Source organism: Glandiceps talaboti, chromosome 8 (genome assembly GCF_964340395.1).
Source record: "Glandiceps talaboti chromosome 8, keGlaTala1.1, whole genome shotgun sequence".
NCBI lineage: Eukaryota > Metazoa > Hemichordata > Enteropneusta > Spengelidae > Glandiceps > Glandiceps talaboti.
The window spans coordinates 21,149,482-21,171,265 of record NC_135556.1 but is presented as its reverse complement, the minus strand read 5'-3'; the positions used below and the strand labels follow the sequence as shown (position 1 = coordinate 21,171,265).

At 38.3% G+C, this 21,784-nt stretch overlaps 2 protein-coding genes across 2 annotated transcripts; both read right to left on the bottom strand.

Annotated features, from left to right (window-relative positions):
• Positions 1 to 285: 285 nt before the first annotated feature.
• Positions 286 to 9,564, bottom strand: LOC144439359 (protein-arginine deiminase type-3-like). The gene is made up of 13 exons (XM_078128643.1): positions 9,499 to 9,564; positions 7,300 to 7,689; positions 6,706 to 6,840; positions 5,988 to 6,212; positions 5,281 to 5,502; positions 4,471 to 4,674; positions 3,950 to 4,051; positions 3,350 to 3,480; positions 2,831 to 2,972; positions 2,380 to 2,473; positions 1,921 to 2,009; positions 1,257 to 1,422; positions 286 to 715 (listed from the first exon to the last, which is right to left on the bottom strand). Exons 1-13 carry the CDS (start codon positions 9,562 to 9,564, stop codon positions 510 to 512), a joined length of 2,172 nt encoding a protein of 723 aa, XP_077984769.1. The 3' UTR covers positions 286 to 509.
• A 2,432-nt stretch (positions 9,565 to 11,996) lies between these two features.
• Positions 11,997 to 19,818, bottom strand: LOC144439458 (protein-arginine deiminase type-1-like). Its single transcript, XM_078128745.1, has 13 exons — positions 19,762 to 19,818; positions 18,788 to 19,108; positions 18,188 to 18,370; positions 17,379 to 17,648; positions 16,543 to 16,785; positions 15,761 to 15,982; positions 15,278 to 15,379; positions 14,897 to 15,033; positions 14,257 to 14,419; positions 13,733 to 13,820; positions 13,222 to 13,310; positions 12,766 to 12,931; positions 11,997 to 12,238 (listed from the first exon to the last, which is right to left on the bottom strand). Exons 1-13 carry the CDS (start codon positions 19,816 to 19,818, stop codon positions 11,997 to 11,999), a joined length of 2,283 nt encoding a protein of 760 aa, XP_077984871.1.
• Positions 19,819 to 21,784: the final 1,966 nt, after the last annotated feature.

Below are 21,784 nucleotides of genomic sequence, written 5' to 3'. Positions count from 1 at the left end.
ATGGGAAGAAATGTTGCATATAAACGACACAAACCCCGAATTAAAGCAAATGAATTGATGTAATTTATTCTTATTTGTAGGTGATTTTGCCTGGAAGTCGCCATGACATGATCGTGGAATATATACACATCAACCATGCATTATACAGTTATTCCAGCCTGGCAGAGATGTTTGAACACTGGGTACTTTAATTTGTAACACAACCCCCCCCCCCCCCCCTCCCCCGTGCAGCATATACTGAAAATCTCGAGTTCGTCCAGCCACCCCCTATTGCCTGTGGTCCAAACTGAATAGATACCAAACTGTACGCATTTGTTGCTACCTTTTCTGATACATTGTCTCAAAGCTCAGAGTGAACCCCTTCTCTATTCATGCTATTGATACCATAATAAATGTACAGGTATCTTCTTGCAGGCAGACACTATCATCCAAAACTTCTCTGACAATTGTCTTTTACCCAATCTCCTTCATCAATTGAATAAGGGTCGTTGACCAAGTATTGTCACACGTCATACACTGTCACCGATATCCCACCATTTCGTTGGCAGTGGTATTTGTCTTTGAATTGCCAGGCTACCGTCAATTCTATGTACATCGTCTGTCCAGTTATCGACAAAATATAGTTCACACCTGGTTAGGGATTTAATTTGCTCCAGTACATATTCCTCAAACTTGTCCACTCCTTGTATAATTGGACCATGTAACCTTGGAATAACTACAAAGAAACAATTATCAGAATTGGACTTCTGCTGAAAAATACATGTTATGACTTCATTAATTTAATGGCTTCAATTGTCTACTTTTCAACTGTTAAATCCACATACTAAGTTATGTCTTATATATCCCCCCGTGTGCCACTTCTGTTATTGTTTATTTTGTATTTGAAGTCATCTTATCATAAAACAATGTGTCCCATGATGAGTGAACCACCAAGGCAACTTCATTGCTACTGTAATGAAGTTCACCCTATTACACAATGACTAATTATAAACAAGTCAAACTTGGATCCTATAATCCATGAAAGTCAGAAGAATTTGACATCGGCCACGACTTGATAGAGGTTTTCGAGTATTCATTGGGAATTTGGGAATGTTTTTCTCTCGAGATATTTTTGTACCCAAATATTTCATATGTCATTATTTTCAAAACTGAATATTCCCGATGATACGTGTAACCCAGCCAGTTGGTAAGGCATTCTTCAAAGCGTGTTTATAATAATTAGTTTGAAAACTAATACAACTTGACAACTGCCTTACCGATATGTCCATCGAGGACTATCATATTGGTAACATTCGGCATGTACGGACGAGCTTTCTCCGGATTTCTATCAGATCGTCTCCACAACATAGGTATGCAAGTAAAATCAGATTCAGAGAGACCAAGCCGATCCACTATCGCCTGTTTGTTCTGGTCAATGGATTGCTGGAACACAGGAAGTAACCATGAAGTGTGTGTAATTAGCACATACCATGTGTTATTAGATTTACTGTAACTATACGTGTTAGGCGCTACCAGTAGTCAAAGTGTTACGTTGCATGGTTTTAAACCTGCACTAATTGTAAAGTTCAAGTTCTATCACATTTTATTTTACTTTGAAGTTCAAATATACGAAGGTTATACGACAAAATTAGAAAGGTAAGTTTATTTGATCTGAAGCAATGGAATCTGTCACTGTAATTATAAAATCGCTGCCTTTCGCGTTGCCTCAGAAATCCATGTGATGAACAGAACAAGTAATATTGTGAATCGACAGAACTCTGTTTTCTGTTCGTATAAATTCTTTGTGATATCTGAATGTCTCTCACATAAAGCCCCCCCCCAAAAAAAACAAACAAACAAACAAACAAAACAACAAAAAACCAAAAACAATACAGACAAACAAACAAACAAACAAACAAAAAGAAGAAGAAAGCTATATACCTGGAAATGGAAGCTGTCGTTCCATACATCGACATTTCCTAACAATTGATTGACAGTAGTTGTAGCACATTCATTGTTCCTATACTTCCCTGCAATGGACAGATAAAAGATGCAGTAGAACATTACTGTATTATACTTGTATATGCACCATAACAAGTGAATAGCATTTGTGTGTTTGAGACACGCAAACTTCTGGTCAAAAGTACTGACAGTTAGCTTTTAACTAAACCTCAGACCACTCTGAGCTAAAACATAATACATCAAAGGATATTCCAATCTAAGTCAAACCAGAAGTATATGCCTCTCAACAACAAGCGAAAGTATAATCGTGGAAGGCGGGGCGGGCGTATCTGGCGCATCTGTATTTCGATCAACTGAATAACTTGCGAGTAGGAAGCGCAACATGCACTTTCGCTTGGAAATTAGTCAAGGTACAATATTAGGCAATAGACACCTTACCTTCAAATATACGGGCATTTCCTAGCCCTTCTTGTTGTAAATGTTTGAGTATATTGAATGTCTTCTTGGTGTCCGGTATCACCACTTTGAACCCCTACAAAGAAAGTAGCAGAGTCAAGATGATATTTACAATTCTACATCAACTTACCATTTCGACTTGTGCGTCAAGCTCTTCCACAAGTTATGAGTATACCCATACCCTCTAAAATGACAACTGAACACACTAGCTTGAACAAATCGTTCCTAATAGTATCAAAGTAATGATACAATGCTCACAGTTTCCACATACATGTAATACTGTAACGGACACCGCTAATCACTGCCTTTTTAATTTGGGAGACATCCCTTACAACTGTTGAGAAACACCGAAATGAGAGTTTCGAATTCGGTACCTTAACCCATCCAAGCTCCAAAAGGGAGTGTCCATTCCTTGTTGGTTTACCAATATTACCTTTTGATGATATTTTCTGTCGGCTGGTATAAAGTTGACCACACTTGTCATGTCTGGACATTCCATCCAATCCGTCGATATTCTGACAGTAGGCTGTACACTTTGACTTTCTAAGAACAATTGAGTCCATTGCATTCCATTGCTAGATAATAAAAAGAACGATATTCTAAACCACTTGATTTAACTTCAATTTATAAAATAGTGTCGCCACTCTTGCCAGTGTGATTCCGTCACTATTTTGCAGTTTTTACTTCTCTGTACACTCATGGGTCCTATCGAAGGTATATTATAAGTACAATGTGAAAATCATGCATAATTCTGAGAGAAATATTTGGTCAATACATGTATGTTTGGCTACTGGCAAAGAAAATGTATTACACATGTACCATGAATTTGACACGAGGATTATGTCAATCAAACGTACTTATAGTCGAAAAAGTATTGAATCAAACGAACCATGCATGGTTCTCTACTTCTTAGACAACAGAATTGATTCACACTTAAATGCACACGACTAACCTTTCTTCGAGGCCATTATCAGAAACAAGAAGACACCCGAGAGGACATTTAGGCTCGATTGGTGGGGTAGCCAAAATCAATTGGAAAAGGGTGTGTCTATCCTGGCTCTGGCATATTTGAATTTCGCCCTCCTGTAAAATGAAATGTCATCATGACTTTCTCGTTATCATTATATTTTGATTACTCCTAACCCACCCCCTTCATAAAAACAAACGAACAAACACTCGACAAGTTAAATGATACATTGCTGACATTGTCGCAAACCAGAGCTGTTATTTCTTCCGCGACACTGCGAAAAGTGCGTCTTGGCCGGCGCCGCCTGTGCCGTAAAAGAGGGTGTAGTTTACGACGACGATTTCTGATTAAATAGTAGTGAGGAGTAGGCTGTAATTGTGGACAATCATACAGACTGGCTGTAAGAAAAGCGACACTGATTGGTACAATGTAGAATGTGCAAAAAATGTAGCTATGTTTAACTGTTTGTCTTTGTAACCATGCTGCATATTGCAGGAGTAAAACTCAAAGTTTTGTTAAATATTCATCATACTATAGCAAAATCATCAAGACATTGAACGTGGATTCGATGGTGATGGTACTTACACTATTCAGAGTATACCTCATACTTTCCGTGAGTTGAGGGGAAATGAGTACAACGGGTAAGGTGTGGTCGGGTGTTTCAGTATAGCCAAATAACATACTCCTCTGCAATAGGATAAAATGTTTTAATGTAATATACGCTATCATGTAACAAAACGTTGCATAGTTAAAACAAGCGCGCGCACACAAAAAATGTGTAGTCTTGTACTAAGATCCTGGATTTCGGGAAGATGCCGAACAACAAAGGGTGGCTATGGTGACAGTACCTCAATGAGCACCTTCGGTTGCCTAATCTCAAAAGAATGCCCGGTAGTGTAGAAATTAGCCCAACAAATGGGTCAAATGATGCAAAATAATATGCAATGTATCTGTATATTGATCATGAATAACAAAGTTGACCGAATCGATCGGTCAAAGTTGACCATGTATTTTTGCACACATTGAAGTGGACATAATTATTCATAGCCCTAATGTTACGGTATTACTGGTAACTATTTACGTTTCTCACCACATCTTTCACTCACCTTATGTTCAGTCAAGTCCTCGTGTGGACAAAAATGAACAACGCTGAAAGTTTTATTTTCTTCTGCAATCGCTTTAATAGTTTGGGTAAGATGTGTGTTTGTAGTACTGCTGACGTAAACGTTTACCACAGGTTGGATAGACGGTGGAATGATCAATGGAGATAGTCTACATTTGACGCTGTCTCTGTAAGCTTCTGTACCATGCTGTGATTGTGGAAGGAACGATTTGTATGTAACATGTATAACTGAATGGAAGTGCCTTGGGGGAGGGGGAATAGTTTGTCATCATTCTGTATTAAACATGGATAACTGAAAGGAATTGATAGAGTTTCCAATGAAATAATGGCCTTAAGGTAGTACCGTCCATGACCATGGTATTCTATTCGGATCTTTAGTTGAATGTGTTAAACCATTGGCTACATGTAAACTTAAAACTCGATATCGTATGCACATGCATGCATTTCGTAAGACCAGCAGGATTAATTTAAGTTTGACCACGTGATTCAGACAAGAAAAATTGTAGGACTACAAAAAGACAATTGTTATTGTCGTTCATCTATTCAACATATTGTGTCGATATTATCATCGTTGATTGAAGGAAATGGAATAATATTGACATGAAAAGATGTATTCCATATGCACATGACAAACATGGCTAATATTATAACTATAAGTGACTTATAGTCTGATTAGTTGAGTTGCATAGATCCAGGAAGGCAAGAAGTCTCACTCATTTGAAGGTAGACTTGCGCCACGTGATGCGCATGTGACCGAATATTTGTAATTTGAAATTAAGCAAATGGAACTCACGTATCTTAACACCATGTCAACTGTAAATGCTTCCTTGGAAAGTAAGGTATTCTCTGAGTAACTCTGCGTATGTGGTTGTCCTGTGACCCACAAGGCCATATCTGTGTTGTCCGTGAAACCTAAATCTAAACTCTCTAGGTCATCAATGCCAGGCCCAAGAATTTGTTCGCTTTGTTCTCTCGTTTGGTCTCTTCGGTAAACATACAGGAAACTCCGTGTGCTCTGTTCAACAAATATAGTATGGTATACATGTATGTGTGACAAACAAATGCTTCCAAATACCCGAACGAGGTTGAAGTGTTTCTCATTTTGTCATGGATTTATAAGTCGACTACTTAATTGCTTATGAAGCCGAAAAAATACAAATCGTACAATGTATGTCATGAAATAAAACCAAGAATTTCCTTTGAAAGTATTCGTTTTATCAGAATTTGTTGTTCCAAGTATTTCAACGTGGAAAGGGGGTGTCACACTTTGTTCCCGAGTGCCCTTTCAACTACAGCAAGTGAAGTGAAGGAACATTTATAGTTTGTATGATCAGTTCACCATATATTTTGAACTCGCAATGCCATATTTGGAAACGACAAATAAAATGTACACGATCGCATAATTACGTCTATGGTATTCAATACCTTATTTGGAAATGATAAATATAGAATGCGCCATATTTGGAACTCACTATTACGTCATGTAATTCAATATCATACCTTATTTGGAAATAACAAATGTAACGTCCATCCCCTGGGAGGTCTAGGTCCACGTGAGCGTATGAGTAGTTGGGTCATCCAAGAACAATCTTGTTTTGGTCGATTTTTCTTGACGTCATTACCTTTCTGACGTGTTGGTATATGACATCTTGAATTGCTTGCATCAGTATCGTATCTAGTAATGACTACAGCGCCATAGTTTTCACGTCCTCGTTCCCAGGAATTCTGTAGAGATGAAAAGATGAATGTTGGTCTACTCAGAGTCTGTGGTGAACGTGTCAATATCAAAAAACATTGTACAATTCGGCACTAAATTAGTTTGCTATTCTTCGTACCAAAACACTATCCAAACACATTTCGTCATCTGTAGCCTCTTTGCATAGCGTGTCTATTTTGGCCTAGAGTTTTGGGGAAATGATCTTGTAATGAAAAATGGCAGGAAAATTTATTTTTAAGCGTATATATTTAATTTTCTATACTATGGCATACATATTCATCTAACCAGGTGTGGTTTTGAGGGAACTCACTTTAGGTTTAAAAGTTTACTTTCTGTCCTTGACGAAATGTAATACAATGTAATAATTTGAAATACCTCACACTGAATTGAAAGTTTGATGAATTTCTTGACAAAATTGTAACACAACACTAATAGATATGACAGGAAGAACCAACGGTATTGCCTCATATCATATTTCAAGATAAACCAAGAATATGCTACCTTATGAAAACTGTTACGTTCAATAACACCGTCCCGATCTGCATCCACGTCCAGGGACAGGGACATAATGCCAAGACGAATAACTGCCATGTGTATACTAGATGTACTGTTTTTTGAGTTAAACGTTAGCGTTATCTGAAAAAAAAAGAAAGAAAGAAATAGAAAGTGGTTAAAGTGACGTAAAGGTAGAATGACAGACGAAACCTGATAAATGGAATCTTTCGATTGAACAAAGAACTTTTGGTAAGTTCACCAGCCCTTTCATATCGTTCAAAGATTTTCAAATACCAGTATAGGTCTATTGTGTATACTTAATCTACCATTACTATACGGTACTTCATAACCTGCCCCCAGTTTAAACCTCTGAGATCACAACAAATGGGTAATGTTCTAACAATGTCTGTCTGTATGCCTGCCTGCCTGCCTGCCTGCCTGCCTGTCTGTCTGTCGGTCGATCGGTTGATCGGTCTGTCTACACTTTTCAGCATATTTCCAAATCATATGTTGTTCAACAACAACAACAACAACAACAACAACAACAACAACAACAACAACAACAACAACAACAACAACAACAACAACAACACAATGTACCTTGATATGTCTCGGGGTTTCTCTCATAGCATCAATGAACACAACAGGGTTATCAGTCAAGTTGAATTTGATAGTCTTTCCAAATATCACGTTCATCGGTCGTCTCTTCTTGTTATCTTCATATCTGATCTCTACATGGAATGGATGACTGCTTTCTACCGTTAGACTCTTTCCAAAACCTGTAGCTAAACCCGCCACATCTATTTGAAGGGACGTGCCTCGGACAGCGACTTCAGTGATCGGTCTTCCGAGTACGGGTTTGATTCTACGTACAGTGCGATTGTCTTCTTCATAATTTTCATCAGGTTGATTTGATTTTGTCTTTTCGAAATTTAGGAATTTTAGTCGCCTTGAACTTGATGATCTGCTAAGGGATAGCTGTGAAGCACTCTGTGGATTGACATCAAATAAAAGTTACTAGTATTAAATGTAATGATATGGAATCAACGATTTCAATAGGTCTTGATAATTTCAAATTAGTTTTAGAAGTGTTACGATTTCTCATTAATGCTCTAAAGTGGTTAAGAATTATGCTGAGGATCTCATTTTAAACTAGTTAATCATTATACACAGTCATATACTTGTATCCAATCATATAGAAGACACTATGACTTTATCGCCTTGTGTAAACACATTTCTTAAAAGTTAGCGTTTTTACAATAAAGGGACAGATCTAGAGAGCGAAAGATCTACATGTAGTTAGAGACTGACACTGGTTCCATAAGGAACTGGGCTGTGGATAAATTACCATCTCGATCTGGGAAGTAAACTGGCGAACCATACATGTTACACAATATTTCGGACTGTTTAAGCTATTCCTGAGTGCTCGTGTGTTCCCGCTACAATAGCGACTTTCAAGAGTGTATCGCACAGTTGTGTGGATGTTAATTGTTCCGTAGAGAGCTTGACTAGTGACAGTGTGTGATACTTAACAGATTACAAGTTTTACCATGCAGTGCAAATTCACATATTAAGATTTGTGAGCGTGCATTTCACAATGAGTCTAGTCACAAACACTATCTCAATGATAGGAAATATAAAAAGGTATGAAATAGTTCACGGTCAACTGGTTAACAGAACTTTAATGTGTAATCTTACAGTGCGGTTCTCAGGTCAATCCTAAAATAGGCCTAGGCCATTTCTCAGCTCACTATAGAAGACAAAGTTCTGTATTGTCTGTGCAAATGTAACAGCACTGTGACAGTTTTTCCACAGAGTAAACAAGGTTTGGTATCGCGACATTTCACCCATGTAGTAGAACATTTGACAAGCATGCTATGTGGTATACCATGGTATGTGAGTTTGACTGTATTATGCAGGTATAATGATTGTTGGCGTGTTGGTCTACCATATCAGTGTTGTCATTCATCCAAAACCATTAGAATATGACTCTTTTTACTGCATGACAATCGTTAGATTCTTGTACTACAGGCAAATGTTCAAATTTGAAACTTAAGTCAACTCTATGGCCAAGCTAGTATCCAGTTTACGGCATTATTATTTAATATAATTCGTCCTGTTTTATACAAACTATAGATGGCGGCTGCCACTAAGATTTCATTTAACATAAAGACATTCCTTTGTGAAAACGAAAGAAAAGTCAGTGACATTGTACCGTGTACGACCCCTCCAAATACAAATGCATGGGTACATACATCTCAATTAGAACGGTCGTGCACTACAAACACACGTTATGGGGAACCGGATATCATCGATACAGTATACAGGTTTTAAAGGAATCACTATACGTTACACGTCTATATCAGAGTCTGTATGTAGTAATATATATGCTAATGATTGGCGACCTTCACTTTAAAACGCTGTGGGTTCAATTCAAGATTCTCGTATTAGTGTCGTCTTTAATATCAGTAGAACCATAAGGATTACATGGGATTATGCTTTTGTCTTGGCGCAACTATAATTCTGTCACGGAACTGGGTTTTTTTCACAGCTAAATTTTAATCCAATCCGAAATGGGCCAATTATCAATGTTGGTTATACCGAGCATATACTAGGGTACCCAAAAACTTGATAAACAAATATATTTATGTAACAGCAACTATAGACCGTCCACCAACGTTGGTGGAGGGTTTATGCAGCAACTAAATACCAGGGTTTGTAAACTACATTTTGCTATACACTACATACTTTATATGATTTTACAAATGTAAAAAGTACAAAATATGAAAGAGAACTTACTCTGAATATTGTTGTACCCTTGTTGGTTTTACTACTGTTGCCTCCAATAGACACACCAGCACCCATGGTGAATTCGTGGTAGCAGTGTGAAGTGAAAAAACAAATAGAATACTAATGCTAGTCGGACCGCAGACGCTGTCAACGTTGTCCTGGAAACATCGAAGATCGCACTGCAATTAGTTTGAACAAATGGTAAGAATGAATTATGTTGAACCATAGACAGGCAGTCGAACTCACAGCTAGAAGCACGGAAGCATGTCTGTTATCATCAATGACACTTTGTTATGTGACTGGCTACTATGTCAACGGCGTGTTCAGAGACGGTGAAATTAGATAAGGTTACACTTTACTTGCGTGGTCACGCAAGTTGGTAGCTCTGAGTAGACGTATATCGCAAATAATTAACTCTACTACAAAAAGTTAACGTTCAAGAGGTATTTCAAGTAGGAAAACCAACACATTGACAAATATTAGCCTGTTTTAGAAGTGTAAAGAGTGTGGACACATGACAGCTACAATTGAAAACTGTCGAAAACATATTGTAAAATAATTCTGTCGTATGTATGTGTGTTCTAAATGTACACCTCAAGGACCATGTAGAACACTGTTCTCAAGCGAATTAAAAAAATGTTTTAACCTTACCTTATACCTAGCAATCAACGACCTTGGCTTCACTTCTGTTAATGACCACTTCTTGATGACATCGGTGATCAAGATATTCCGTGCAGTCAATTTGAAATTTGTGTTTTAAATGAGAAGCATTTTTGTTGACTCGCACCTTGACACTACGTTTATTATACTACCAGTGTGTGACAATGTGTAAAAACAGATCATACAAAAAGCCAGCGGCACAGCACTTTCTTCTTGCACTACAATAGCTTGTATGACACTGCCGAATAATAGATGACGTTTCTTTGTTGAGAAAGGAGTTTTGACATGCGTACGGTCATTTAAAGTGACAATAGCCGGGGACCCTAGCGACCTCGAGTACGAGAATATCGCAGTCTTTTGTCCGCTATCTAATGAATCACGGTCTCTGATCAAAGTGTCAGACATCTTGCGATGCCCAGAAAGGTTGCCCAGGTGAACCAACCTAAGGGAAAGTAGCACTAAGGGAACATCGACGATACACCCTTAACCCACGATTACAATTAAGCATTTTCGTTGTAAAACGCTCTCGTATCAGACATACCGTATGAACAGTACTTGAGGTACATTTTGATGTGATCCCTCCCTTACACTGCAGGGAACGAGCAGAATTTACAGTGGCAGGGGGGCTGAGGACAAAATATATTGGTCAAAATTTGTATGAGCAGCCCCCCTCCGCGATCTCAAAAAAATCCTTGCCTCCCATCCGAAATCAAAGTGAACCTAAGAATTTTCGTAGCCCCCCTTAATAAAAGGCTAGACTGAGATTTTATATGTGCAATTATACGGTGCCCATGTCCCCTTCCCACACTCTAGAGATGTACAGTTGTATGGTACACTACATTGAAACAACAGTGATAATCGACTTCAGCGACTTCACCATACATGAGAGTAAGAGATTTCTTTTATAATACAACTGGACTTTGCAAGGAGAGATATCACATTGGGCATAACATTTCAAACTATACACATTATTGAAAGCTAGTACTAATGTCAATTTTCTCTGCCCAGAGAGAGAGAGAGAGAGAGAGAGAGAGAGAGAGAGAGAGAGAGAGAGAGAGAGAGAGAGAGAGAGAGAGAGAGAGAGAGAGAGAGAGAGAGAGAGAGAGAGAGAGAGAGAGAGAGAGAGAGAGAGAGAGAGAGAGAGAGAGAGAGAGAGAGAGAGAGAGAGATTAAGGCGCACGTGCACAGACACATTCTCTATACATGTATAGTTGTTATAAAGTGGGGCGCAGTAAAAGAGAGTGTCAGGAAAACAGCCACTTAAAGACTGAGTTGTTAATTAGAGCTTTATTAAACGCACACATCAATATTTGCACGCGTCGGGTCAAACATTCACACCGGGCTTGGCAAGGCCAGGGTCTACTTCGGTTAATATTATGTAACGCTGGCTTTGCGTAAACATTTACACGAACTTTCAGTCCTGGCCAGCATTACGACGAATCGGTATATAATGTTTATTTAAATAATAAAAAGAAGAAACTGAAACGAAAACTGAGTATTGTCAAACACATTATACATTGCACTTATCTTTCCCCATTAAAGACAGATTCTTTTGGAATCTATTATACTGATGTCGAAACTGTACAAAGTCACATCCTATCATATAAAAAAATGTCGCAAAATTTAATAAATAGTGGTCGATATGTAATAATCTTTCGTGTCGTGGCGTCCATTAATACAGTCAGGCTATACCACATGTACAAGTCCTGTAAACCGTGACAGCAGGCTCAAACCACTAATATAGAAAAGTATGTATAATGGGATGAGCAACAGGTAAAAGACTGAAATTTGTTTGTGTCTTTCTTGAAACTCTATATTGTTCACAGTTTAACGAAGATGTGTTGTTTCTATCGCATTTCAAGTTGCCACCATGCCGGATATGCTCCTGATCGTCTTTGAACTAGAACTTGATTGTACAAAGAACTTTTTGGTGATGTAGCACGTCCACGATCGAAACAACGCCCCCAATCGTCGACAAAGTGTAGTTCAGAAGTCACCTGACTAGCTCGAAATTCGTCGATCAAGTACTGTTCAAATCTGTCTGAGACTATGTTGTACTTCCTCTTCGGGCCGTGGGGTTTGGGAACGACTGAAAAAAAGGTGATACAATGATAAATTCAGTTGAAATAACAATAAACTGTCCAACTATTTTCCTAATTTGCGTAATAATGATTTTAAGTGTGTAACAACCTGTGGATGAGGTTAAAGGCATATACGAAACACATTTACATATAAGAAAAATACATTTATCCTGTAGCAAATGTTGGCAGACAAAGCTAGATGTAGGTGGTTTCATGTACGAATTTATTAGTAACCAATAAATTATGTCATGATGCAATTTGCATATCACATCTAATTTGGATGGAAGCACTGACTTAGTCTACTTGTCGCTAGGCATATTTCAACAAATGAAAGGAAATTTTTAGTTTGAATAACACGATATTAAACGAAAGCAAAGTTAAAAAAAACAGTAACGTTACCCATTGTGTCCCTTTAATGTACCCGGGCGGTATGTACTTTTGTAGACAATTTGTTGTGCATACCGCTCGCGTTGAAGGGACACAGTCTGTAACTTTCATTGTTTGATAGTAATTGATTTATAACTGTCGTGCATACCCAGACGGTCACCCAGGACGACCAGTGACGTCATGTTAGGAAAGAAAGGCATTGCTCTGATACCATCCTGTTCATCTAGTTGCCATAGTGCTGGTATCTCAATAAAATCCTCAATACGAAGTCCTAGCTGCCAGCGTAGTCTCAGTCTATTCCAGTCAATGAAATTCTATGAGAATTATACAGAATGGTTAACTATGAATACACACAGATACACAGACAGACATGCACTCAAACAGACACACACACACACACACACACACACACACACACATATATATATATACTCACACACACACACATACTTACACATACATAGATACATAGATACATACATACATACATACATACATACATACATACATACATACATACATACACACACACACGCACACAAACCCACATATAAATACATGTGCAAACTAGATGTATTGTACCTTTTAACACTTTACTATTTACCTGGAAATACTGGTTGGTTTTCCAAAAATCTCTATCCTCGAGGATCTTAGTAACCTGGACTTTTGCATCTTCACCTTTGAGCGTTTTACCTAATGTTGAAATGAAAATATAAGACGGGTCAGCAGAAATTTCATTTTTGTGAAAGTGTGACCAAGTTTAACTCGAGTAAAATAAACTATGGGTGTCTGCTTTCTAAGGTGTTGGAAAGGGTAGGGATGTTGCAGCAAGGATAATCATACAAACAAAATACCGTTAGATTTATTTCTATTTTATCGTAATCTGAGATTTTAGTTATTTAAACAATATATGATATTTAAAAACTAATATTCTAAAACATAAGCTTATGTAGTATCACACTTTAAGAGGCGAATGTCAATATAGGAACATGGTTTCCAAATTTCACGTTGGATTAGGCTTAATGCAGCGCCATCAGCGACCACGTTTTTAAATCACGATATCAAACATGACGCATATGTCCACTGTGAGAAAGTTGACAAATATACTAGTATACCTTCACAAATAAATCCTTCGCCATGCCTTCTAAAATCCACCAACAACTCTCTGCATATGTACATACTTGGCATTATGATCTTGAAGCCCTGTAAAGAGAAGAATTTGGATGCACAAATGTGAAACATACATGAATAAAACACTTTGGCAGGGTGATTACATGTAAAACACTTAAACATCACGAAAGTCTAAAATGTACATTGCTGACACCAAAGATACCAATCTGTCGTTCAGGCTCTCTGTCTCTGTCTTTGTCTCTGTCTCTGTCTCTGTCTCTGTCTCTGTCTCTCTCTCTCTCTCTCTCTCTCTCACACACATCTGTCATCTCACGTCAGTCAGTCAGTCAGTCAGTCAGTCAGTCAGTCAGTCAGTCAGTCAGTCAGTCAGTCAGTCAGTCTGCCTGCCTGCCTGCCTGCCTGCCTGCCTGTCTGTCTGTCTGTCTGTCTGTCTGTCTGTCTGTCTGTCTGTCTGTCTGTCTGTCTGTCTGTCCGTGTCTGTCTACGTCTGTCCCCCTCTCTCTCTTACCGCTTGACTTCTGCATGGTACAAAGTTTACCATACTTGTGACGTCACCAGTTTCTAACCAATCAGTAAATATTTCTACCATTGGTTGAACCTTTTGGGAATCAAGAAATTCCCCCAATGCCTTCGGTATGTAACCGACTTCAGTTTTTCCTTGTTTCCAACTTCTGAAATAAAATGAAACTACTAAATCAGCACGTTAACTGTATCTTTTCCTCTATGTATTTAAATATTCAAGTTAAAAAACAAAACAGATAAAATAGAGATAAAACAGAGACAGAGAGACTGACCGACAACCAAACACAGATAGACAGACAGAGAGACAGACAGACAGAGAGACAGAGAGACAGAGAGACAGAGAGACAGACAGACAGACTGGGGATAAAGATAGACAAAATGACACGCATACACAGACGGAGACAGATAGCCGCAAGACAGACAGACATACATACACAGACAGACAGACAGACAGACAGACAGACAGACAGACAGACAGACAGACAGACCTCAGTTGAGAGCGACTGTGACGAGAAAGAGAGACTGAGTGATATATTCACGGAAAAAATATTAGAATAACTTATTCTCTTTCCCCAAACATTTACGGATACCTGACTGTGGTATTCAGCTTTATCTAAAATCCTTACCCAGGTTGCTCTCCTTCAGGTGTCAAAGATGCAACTAGCAAAGCCCCCAGCGGAAAATCAGGATATATTGGTGGTGTTGCCATCATCTTGTCAAAATTACCCTTTCTTCCTAATGTGAAATACTCATATTGCGATCCCTATAACAAAACATGAAATTTAGAATAGTCCAGAATAGGATTTCGAAAGTGACATAAATGTATTTGAAAAAAACATACTTTCGGGAGCAAGACAGGTGAATGAGAAAAGAAAAGAAATTACGCGCGCACATGCAAAGGACATCATTCTCCAAACACACACGCACGCACACACACACACACACACACACACACACACACACACACACACACACACAACAACAACAACAAAAAAACCGTCACTAACCGGGATAAATGTATGTTCTTTATTTTCTTCTTGAGGTTGAGACACAGCAAATAATGTATTGACATTGTCAGATGTCTGCGTAAATCCTGACATCATCCATTTCTGTAATTTGATAAAAAACATTTAAATTGTGTTTATATGTTTAGATACTCCATGTAATATGACGTGCACTGTGCAACTCTTCTATAACACATGTAAAGAGAACAACTTATATATCAATGTGAATTGATGGAATGTATACGTTTAAGAGAGACAACACAGGCAATATAAGTGTTTCATAACACATCACATTCTCACATTGTTTCCATAGTCAAAGCAAATCACTGCTAGGACGCCTAGGCTATACGATTACGAGTGCGACTAGTGGCCGCTCTATGCAAATTGAGTTCACTATGAGTCACGTGATACGATCTAAACCAATTACTGAAGGCTGCATGAAATCGATGTGTAGTAACATATATATTGGGCCCAGATTATACGTACCGCGAGTGCTTCACCATCAGGATGTGAAGCCACTTCATAAGGATGTACGGGTATGACATTCAATCCTCCCGATGAAGCGGCATGACTTAGGTCATCACTGAACTCTGTTGTATCATCAAGATTATCAACAAAGAACATTGCATGTGGCTCAGCTAACGGTGAAGGTATGATCCAAGGACAAATACGCAATTCCAACGAGTCTTCAAATATTATCTCCTTACCCTGCAAAATATGCCCATGAACAAAATGTGATGGTTATAAGTGTGCAGAACACTATACACAAATCTATCACACTGACAATTGCTCAATTACTTATCTATAAAGAGACATTGTATCTGTTAATTAGTGGTCAATATATTATGTACGTAACGTTGTTGCAACTTTAAATCTTGAGCGAAAGCTGTATGGGTTTTGAATCCGTCACCATGTTCAAACTATACTAGGTATAACTGGAGTATCATTTTGCAATCACACAACCACAATATATACACTGCAACAAAAATACCAGTAATTTAACACCGTATATGTTAACTAGTGGTCGATTATTAACTGTAAACAGTACAGAAACACGATGAAAGCGTGATCGTCGTTGAGGGCGCTGGTTTTTAAGTGCGGACCCAAAGGTCAATTTGTTTTATTTTTATCGTGTATACAGCTACCAAAATACGTTTACCCACAGGTGATACAATTCTGTTCACTGTGTACGACATAATGAATAAGTTATTGTACATAACAAAACCACTTTCAAAACAATGTATGTACTAATTGAGTTTTAACTATACCCGGCAAAAAGATAACGTGACTGGTACAAATTGTCTAGGTTTTGACGTTCCATCGAAAGATTGTATTTCTTGCATGAAAATCTCAGTCTCTGCAACTCCGTCATCGACCGAGTCTGTAGTCTTCTTCGGCCAAGGAATTTCAGCCTGCATAGCAGTAACATTTGGTGCCATAATCTGACGTGTGTGGCGCTGTCCTGGACCGCTCTTCACATAGGCAGCTATACATGGTGGGGCTGTCTCATCCTAAGATTGTTTAAATCATAATAAAAAAGGATGTGTCACTATTAAAGTGTCATGCCAATATGTACCAAAAACTGTAATTATGTATTGATAGAGAGAGAGAGAGAGAGAGAGAGAGAGAGACAGAGAGAGAGACAGAGACAGAGAGACAGGGAGACAGGGACAGAGGCAGAGACAGGGAGAGAGAAATGGAAAGCGAGACGGAGAGAGACAGACAGAGACAGAGACAGAGACAGACATATGAACAGACTCAATTACCCTTAGCAGCATATAGAGAGAGACACACAGCGAGAGAGAGAGAGAGAGAGAGAGAGAGAGAGAGAGAGAGAGAGAGAGAGAGAGAGAGAGAGAGACATACAGACAGAAACAGAGAGACAGAGGCAGAGACAGAGGCAGGGAGAGAGAAATGGAAAGCGAGACGGAGACAGGCAGACAGACAGACAGACAGACAGACAGACAGACAGAGACAGAGACAGACAGATGGACAGACTCAATTACCCATTATCTATATAGACAATTATGAAAACAAAAATTATGGCTGCCATGATTAATGTGTAATAACAATATATCATTCATTAAACGCATCTCTTTCTTACTTCTTCGTTGTTCTCTTGTTTATCTTGTCTTTTAAGTGAAAGATACAGCGTGTAACCAGGTGGTAAGTCATCACATCCGATTGCTCTGACTTTCAATACACTGAAATTTGTCTTGTCAAGACTGGCAGATTGAAGATCAATGACATAATTTTCTTCTCCTTCCCTATGATCGGACTGACCGTGTTTCTCATTTGATGTCATGTTTCTAGAGTTTGTACCACGCATGGCAAGAATTGGTCCGTATCCATCCGTTCCCCATTGCCAGAAATCCTAGGATAAAAAAGTATATGTAATAGTCAATACATGTTATATCTTTTAAGCAATGATCACCTATGCGATTGACTTTGCCATATTTTCAAATTTTCACTTCATTGGTATATTCGAAAGCGATAAAGTGTTGCTATAGTTACAATGAGTTCAAGTATTGTTTTAGTTGTGTCAAGAAACAAAGGTATTACCAAATACTGCCCAATCTTTCCTTAATTCTAGTGTACAAGTTCAATAGGTTGTATATGTAATCCAAAATCACAGATGAGAAGTCGTGGAATAATACAGCACTAGTCCGACTTTCTCCCTTCATTCCTTTTCCATAAGTCGGTTGGTGCAATTTGAAATTTCGTCTGCGCACTTAAATTAACGTTTAAATTAAAACGCCACCAACTGATACAATTACGGGATGCATGTATCTAGATTTCAATTCCTTCAGACAATTACGTAGATTTAGCAGTTAAACATAGCGACAGCGAGGTATTACCGAACATTATAAATTTGTTTAATTTAATTTAATGTTTAATATTAAGAAATTCTACCTTAAACGGACTGTTGTGCTCGATGTAACCATCACGATCAGTGTCAGCGTCAAGGGAGAGATAGACAATTTGAAGATTCAATATAGATGGTACGAAGTGATAGCGATTTTTTGGATTATCATTTGTCTTGGCCTCAATAAAAGGGGTAGGCTCGTGGTCCATGAAGTCAAAATCAATAACAATCTAAAAATGATAGAAAAAAACAATGTATTTGAGATCAGATGATATGATCGGGTCCATAGATTGACAGGAGGCAGTTGCTCGAGTATATCATGGTGATCACAGTTCGATAGCAAATATAAGTATAAGTTGGGTGTGTTTCCGTTTGTGTGATACTGATGCCCTGTATTTTACATATTTTTAAAGTTCTCATCGCAAGATCGTCTAAGTAATGGGTCGGTTCATCTATTTTGTTTCGTTGTAGTGTGCATGCCATAGGTGTGTAAAATTCCGCCGTCGTCAGATAAAACATAGACTTTAGTTTCAGCGTCAGGCACCGACAAAGATAAATGGTAGGTTTGTTCTTCAGAAATCGAGGAAAATAACTTGTATTAATAATTTTACTGACCATACAAGGACAAAATTGTTCAACATGTATACCTGTAAATTTCTGTTGGCAGGCCTTAACACGTCAAGCAGCAGTCGACCTCCATCTTGAAATGTATAAAACGTCTGAAACGCAACGTCGACGACACTCTTCTCTGATGTTTTATCGGTATATCGTACGTCAATATGGTATGGATGAGTTGTCTGTACAATGAACGAACGTGCTCCTTTTGGTGCGATCTCATCCAACGAAATTTGAAGAGTTGTCCCCACTACGGCTACGTCAAACGTTTCTTTTTCTGTCACCAGTTGTAAAACACGTGGTGTATCTTGAACCACTTTTGATCTCCTGTATGGGTATCTACCTTGACATGGCTGATTACGTCATCAGGTGTAAGACAAAAAAGGAGTAGTCATTCTTCTACATAGTGTGTCGTACCTGATCCAAAAATGTGTAGGCTTATCTGTATTTCAATAATTACCATTGCATCCATTAAAAAAATAATTCAATATGAATCCTGACTTTTGGTAAATTAAGATGCAGAAACAGAATAAGGGGCATATACTTTGCAATGGTCTGATGTATATATGGAATGATTGTATAGCTAGACGTAACAGGGGTGTATGTACAAGAAGGTACAACACGTTTGAAATTACCGTTCACCTGTTCTGATTGAACAGTCACGTAATGAAAACTGCGCATGCTACAATTTAAGATAGCAAGACTGAGTGAATGCAGTTTCTTACAACATTTTCTCTAAATGGAATGAACTAAAGTGTCGTGATGCAGACATCAAATACAGGCGTCAAAACATTGGCAGAACGTTTCGATGGTTTATTTCATAATAGGCAAAAATGTAGCAAGAAATTACGATCTTGCTATCTTGCAGTTTCTTTAAGATTTCTGCTTTGTTGTATCAAACAGAGCTGGTGAACGGTAACATGAAATGGGTTGTATATCGTCTGCTACTATCAAGTTCATTTACGATGTGAGTGCGAGAAACGTTGTAAATCGTAAGTCTGTTTACCTTAAAGTCTGACAAGGCGTTGTCCCTCCCACCTGGTAGAGACACTCCAGATCCCATATTTGCCAGTTTTCACAAGTCAAAATAGTTTCTAGATAGTTGAGGGGAAAATTGCAAAAATAAATAACTGATTTCAGGGATGTCATTTATAGAGGGAAAATTTTTTCCTATGTACAATGCAAATACGGCATCATACACAACTTTCATATCCGAAGTAATTTTTCTTATCTGTGTGAATTGGGGTTGTCATTTTTTGGTTTGTATCATTTAACTTTTTCTCACTTAGACTTCAAATTAGACTCTATACAAGGAAAGATACTATTAAGTGAACGTGCATATTATACAATATTGTTAATTACATGTACTAGTAAATCTGTACACAAACTCGTGTTACAATACAAGTTTAACATACACGTCTTCGATAAACACACAATTATACTGAAGTAGGAAATCTTGGGAAGAAAAACGACAACATAATTGTCGACAGCACAACTTTTCATACATTGCTCCCTCGAGCCTGTAATTGCAATTTGCAAGCACATTTGAAGGTGGTCGACCTGAAATGGGGTCATTTAAATGTCATGTTATCTGAGCATACGCCTGCCACTTACCGTTATGTATAACTGGCATACAACCAAGGTAGTCAACCGAGAAAAAAACGACGGTAAATCAAGTATTTGCTTTATGAAAATGGCACATAAAGATCTGTGTCTGATCCGTGGCTTTACGCGGAACACGAATATGTTTTAACTTTTGTCTGTAAATGTCCTAAATCGTGACAATGTGTACTGGTTATACGTCAGGAGAAAAGTTGAAAAATGAGTCACTCTTATAGTGTTGAAGGCTCCCTCAGGACTGTATTGTCCCTCCACAACACACGTTAGGTATACCTTACCTTCTTTGTGAAGCATACAAGTGTAAACTCGAAAGCCAGTGTTGGTCTTGTTGTCCACAGCCCTAAATCTGTTTGTTGTCCACTTCAATACCCGTGGTGGTTGGTGTGTCCATTCCAAAACAATTAACTTTTATTCAAGCTCTCGTCAACAAACACGGCAACCAGGGTGTTGACTATGTCTGCCGAAATAACGCTTGTATTGAATCATTGTGCATCAGACCAAAAGGTCATGAATACAATAACTTGGAATACAATAGACGAAATTGATGTATATTTGGCGAAGAGAAAGCCCCAACAAAGCTGATCTGTTCATGCATAGATGACAAAGTGCTAATAATAGTTTTCGTCTATTTAATTGCTGTGCGTATGTCACGTTTGATCCGTACATTCAATACATTCGTACGCCACTATATACGTAATATACATGTACATTGTCATCACCCCATACTGCTGCCATTACGGTCCTGGGTACCTTACAGTGGATTTTAGTCTTAGTACACTCAGGTTTAATAAAAAACTCGTTAAACAGCGTATCGCGCTATATGTTTTAAGATGTACTTCCTTACTCGGCTATGCTTTTTATAGAGGTGAGGGATCGTTTACAATATTGTGAGGTCAAGTGGAGGGGTCACCTGAACAAATTGGTTCTCGGTGGGGGTGTATTTTGAAATTTCACTTTTTAATTATTTTGGACAAGGCCTGATTCAAAAATCTGTTCTAAGTGGTCGTAGAATCAGCCCTGTAGTCATGCCCAACTTTGAGGGATCTTCGGACAAACGTTTACAGACATAACAGGGGCACGTATTATTACTTAGATTATTGTTTTCCTAACTAAAATATCACACGAATCCTGCTACTACAAACATACGCTCTACACTAGAAGATAACTATAAGTCCGGTAGTAACTCCTCTGTTTTTGTCAGTCGTATTTAAACTATTTGCGGTGTCATAGGTCATCGCCCCCCTGTCTTAGCTAAACCAGCAGACTGCTATCGATGGCTACGTCACAGGATTTCAGGTAATTTATTTTTGAAATAGTTTTTTCTTTTGAGCGGGGTTTGGGGTGGGGGTTGGGTGGGGGTGGGTGGGTGGAAGGGAGAGAATTGGCGAAGCGACATCACATTAAAATTG

Excerpts from the sequence above, each read along its gene's own strand:
- LOC144439359 (XM_078128643.1), bottom strand. The coding sequence starts at position 9,564 with ATGGGTGCTGGTGTGTCTATTGGAGGCAACAGTAGTAAAACCAACAAG. Across the intron at positions 4,675-5,280 it reads TTGACATGGTGTTAAGATAC|CATGGTACAGAAGCTTACAG; the intron begins GTGAGTTCCATT and ends CCACAATCACAG. Across the intron at positions 716-1,256 it reads AGTCCTCGATGGACATATCG|TTATTCCAAGGTTACATGGT; the intron begins GTAAGGCAGTTG and ends GTTTCTTTGTAG.
- LOC144439458 (XM_078128745.1), bottom strand. The coding sequence starts at position 19,818 with ATGGGATCTGGAGTGTCTCTACCAGGTGGGAGGGACAACGCCTTGTCA. Across the intron at positions 19,109-19,761 it reads ACGCCTTGTCAGACTTTAAG|CCATGTCAAGGTAGATACCC; the intron begins GTAAACAGACTT and ends TGACGTAATCAG. Across the intron at positions 13,311-13,732 it reads CGAAGGATTTATTTGTGAAG|GTAAAACGCTCAAAGGTGAA; the intron begins GTATACTAGTAT and ends TTTCAACATTAG.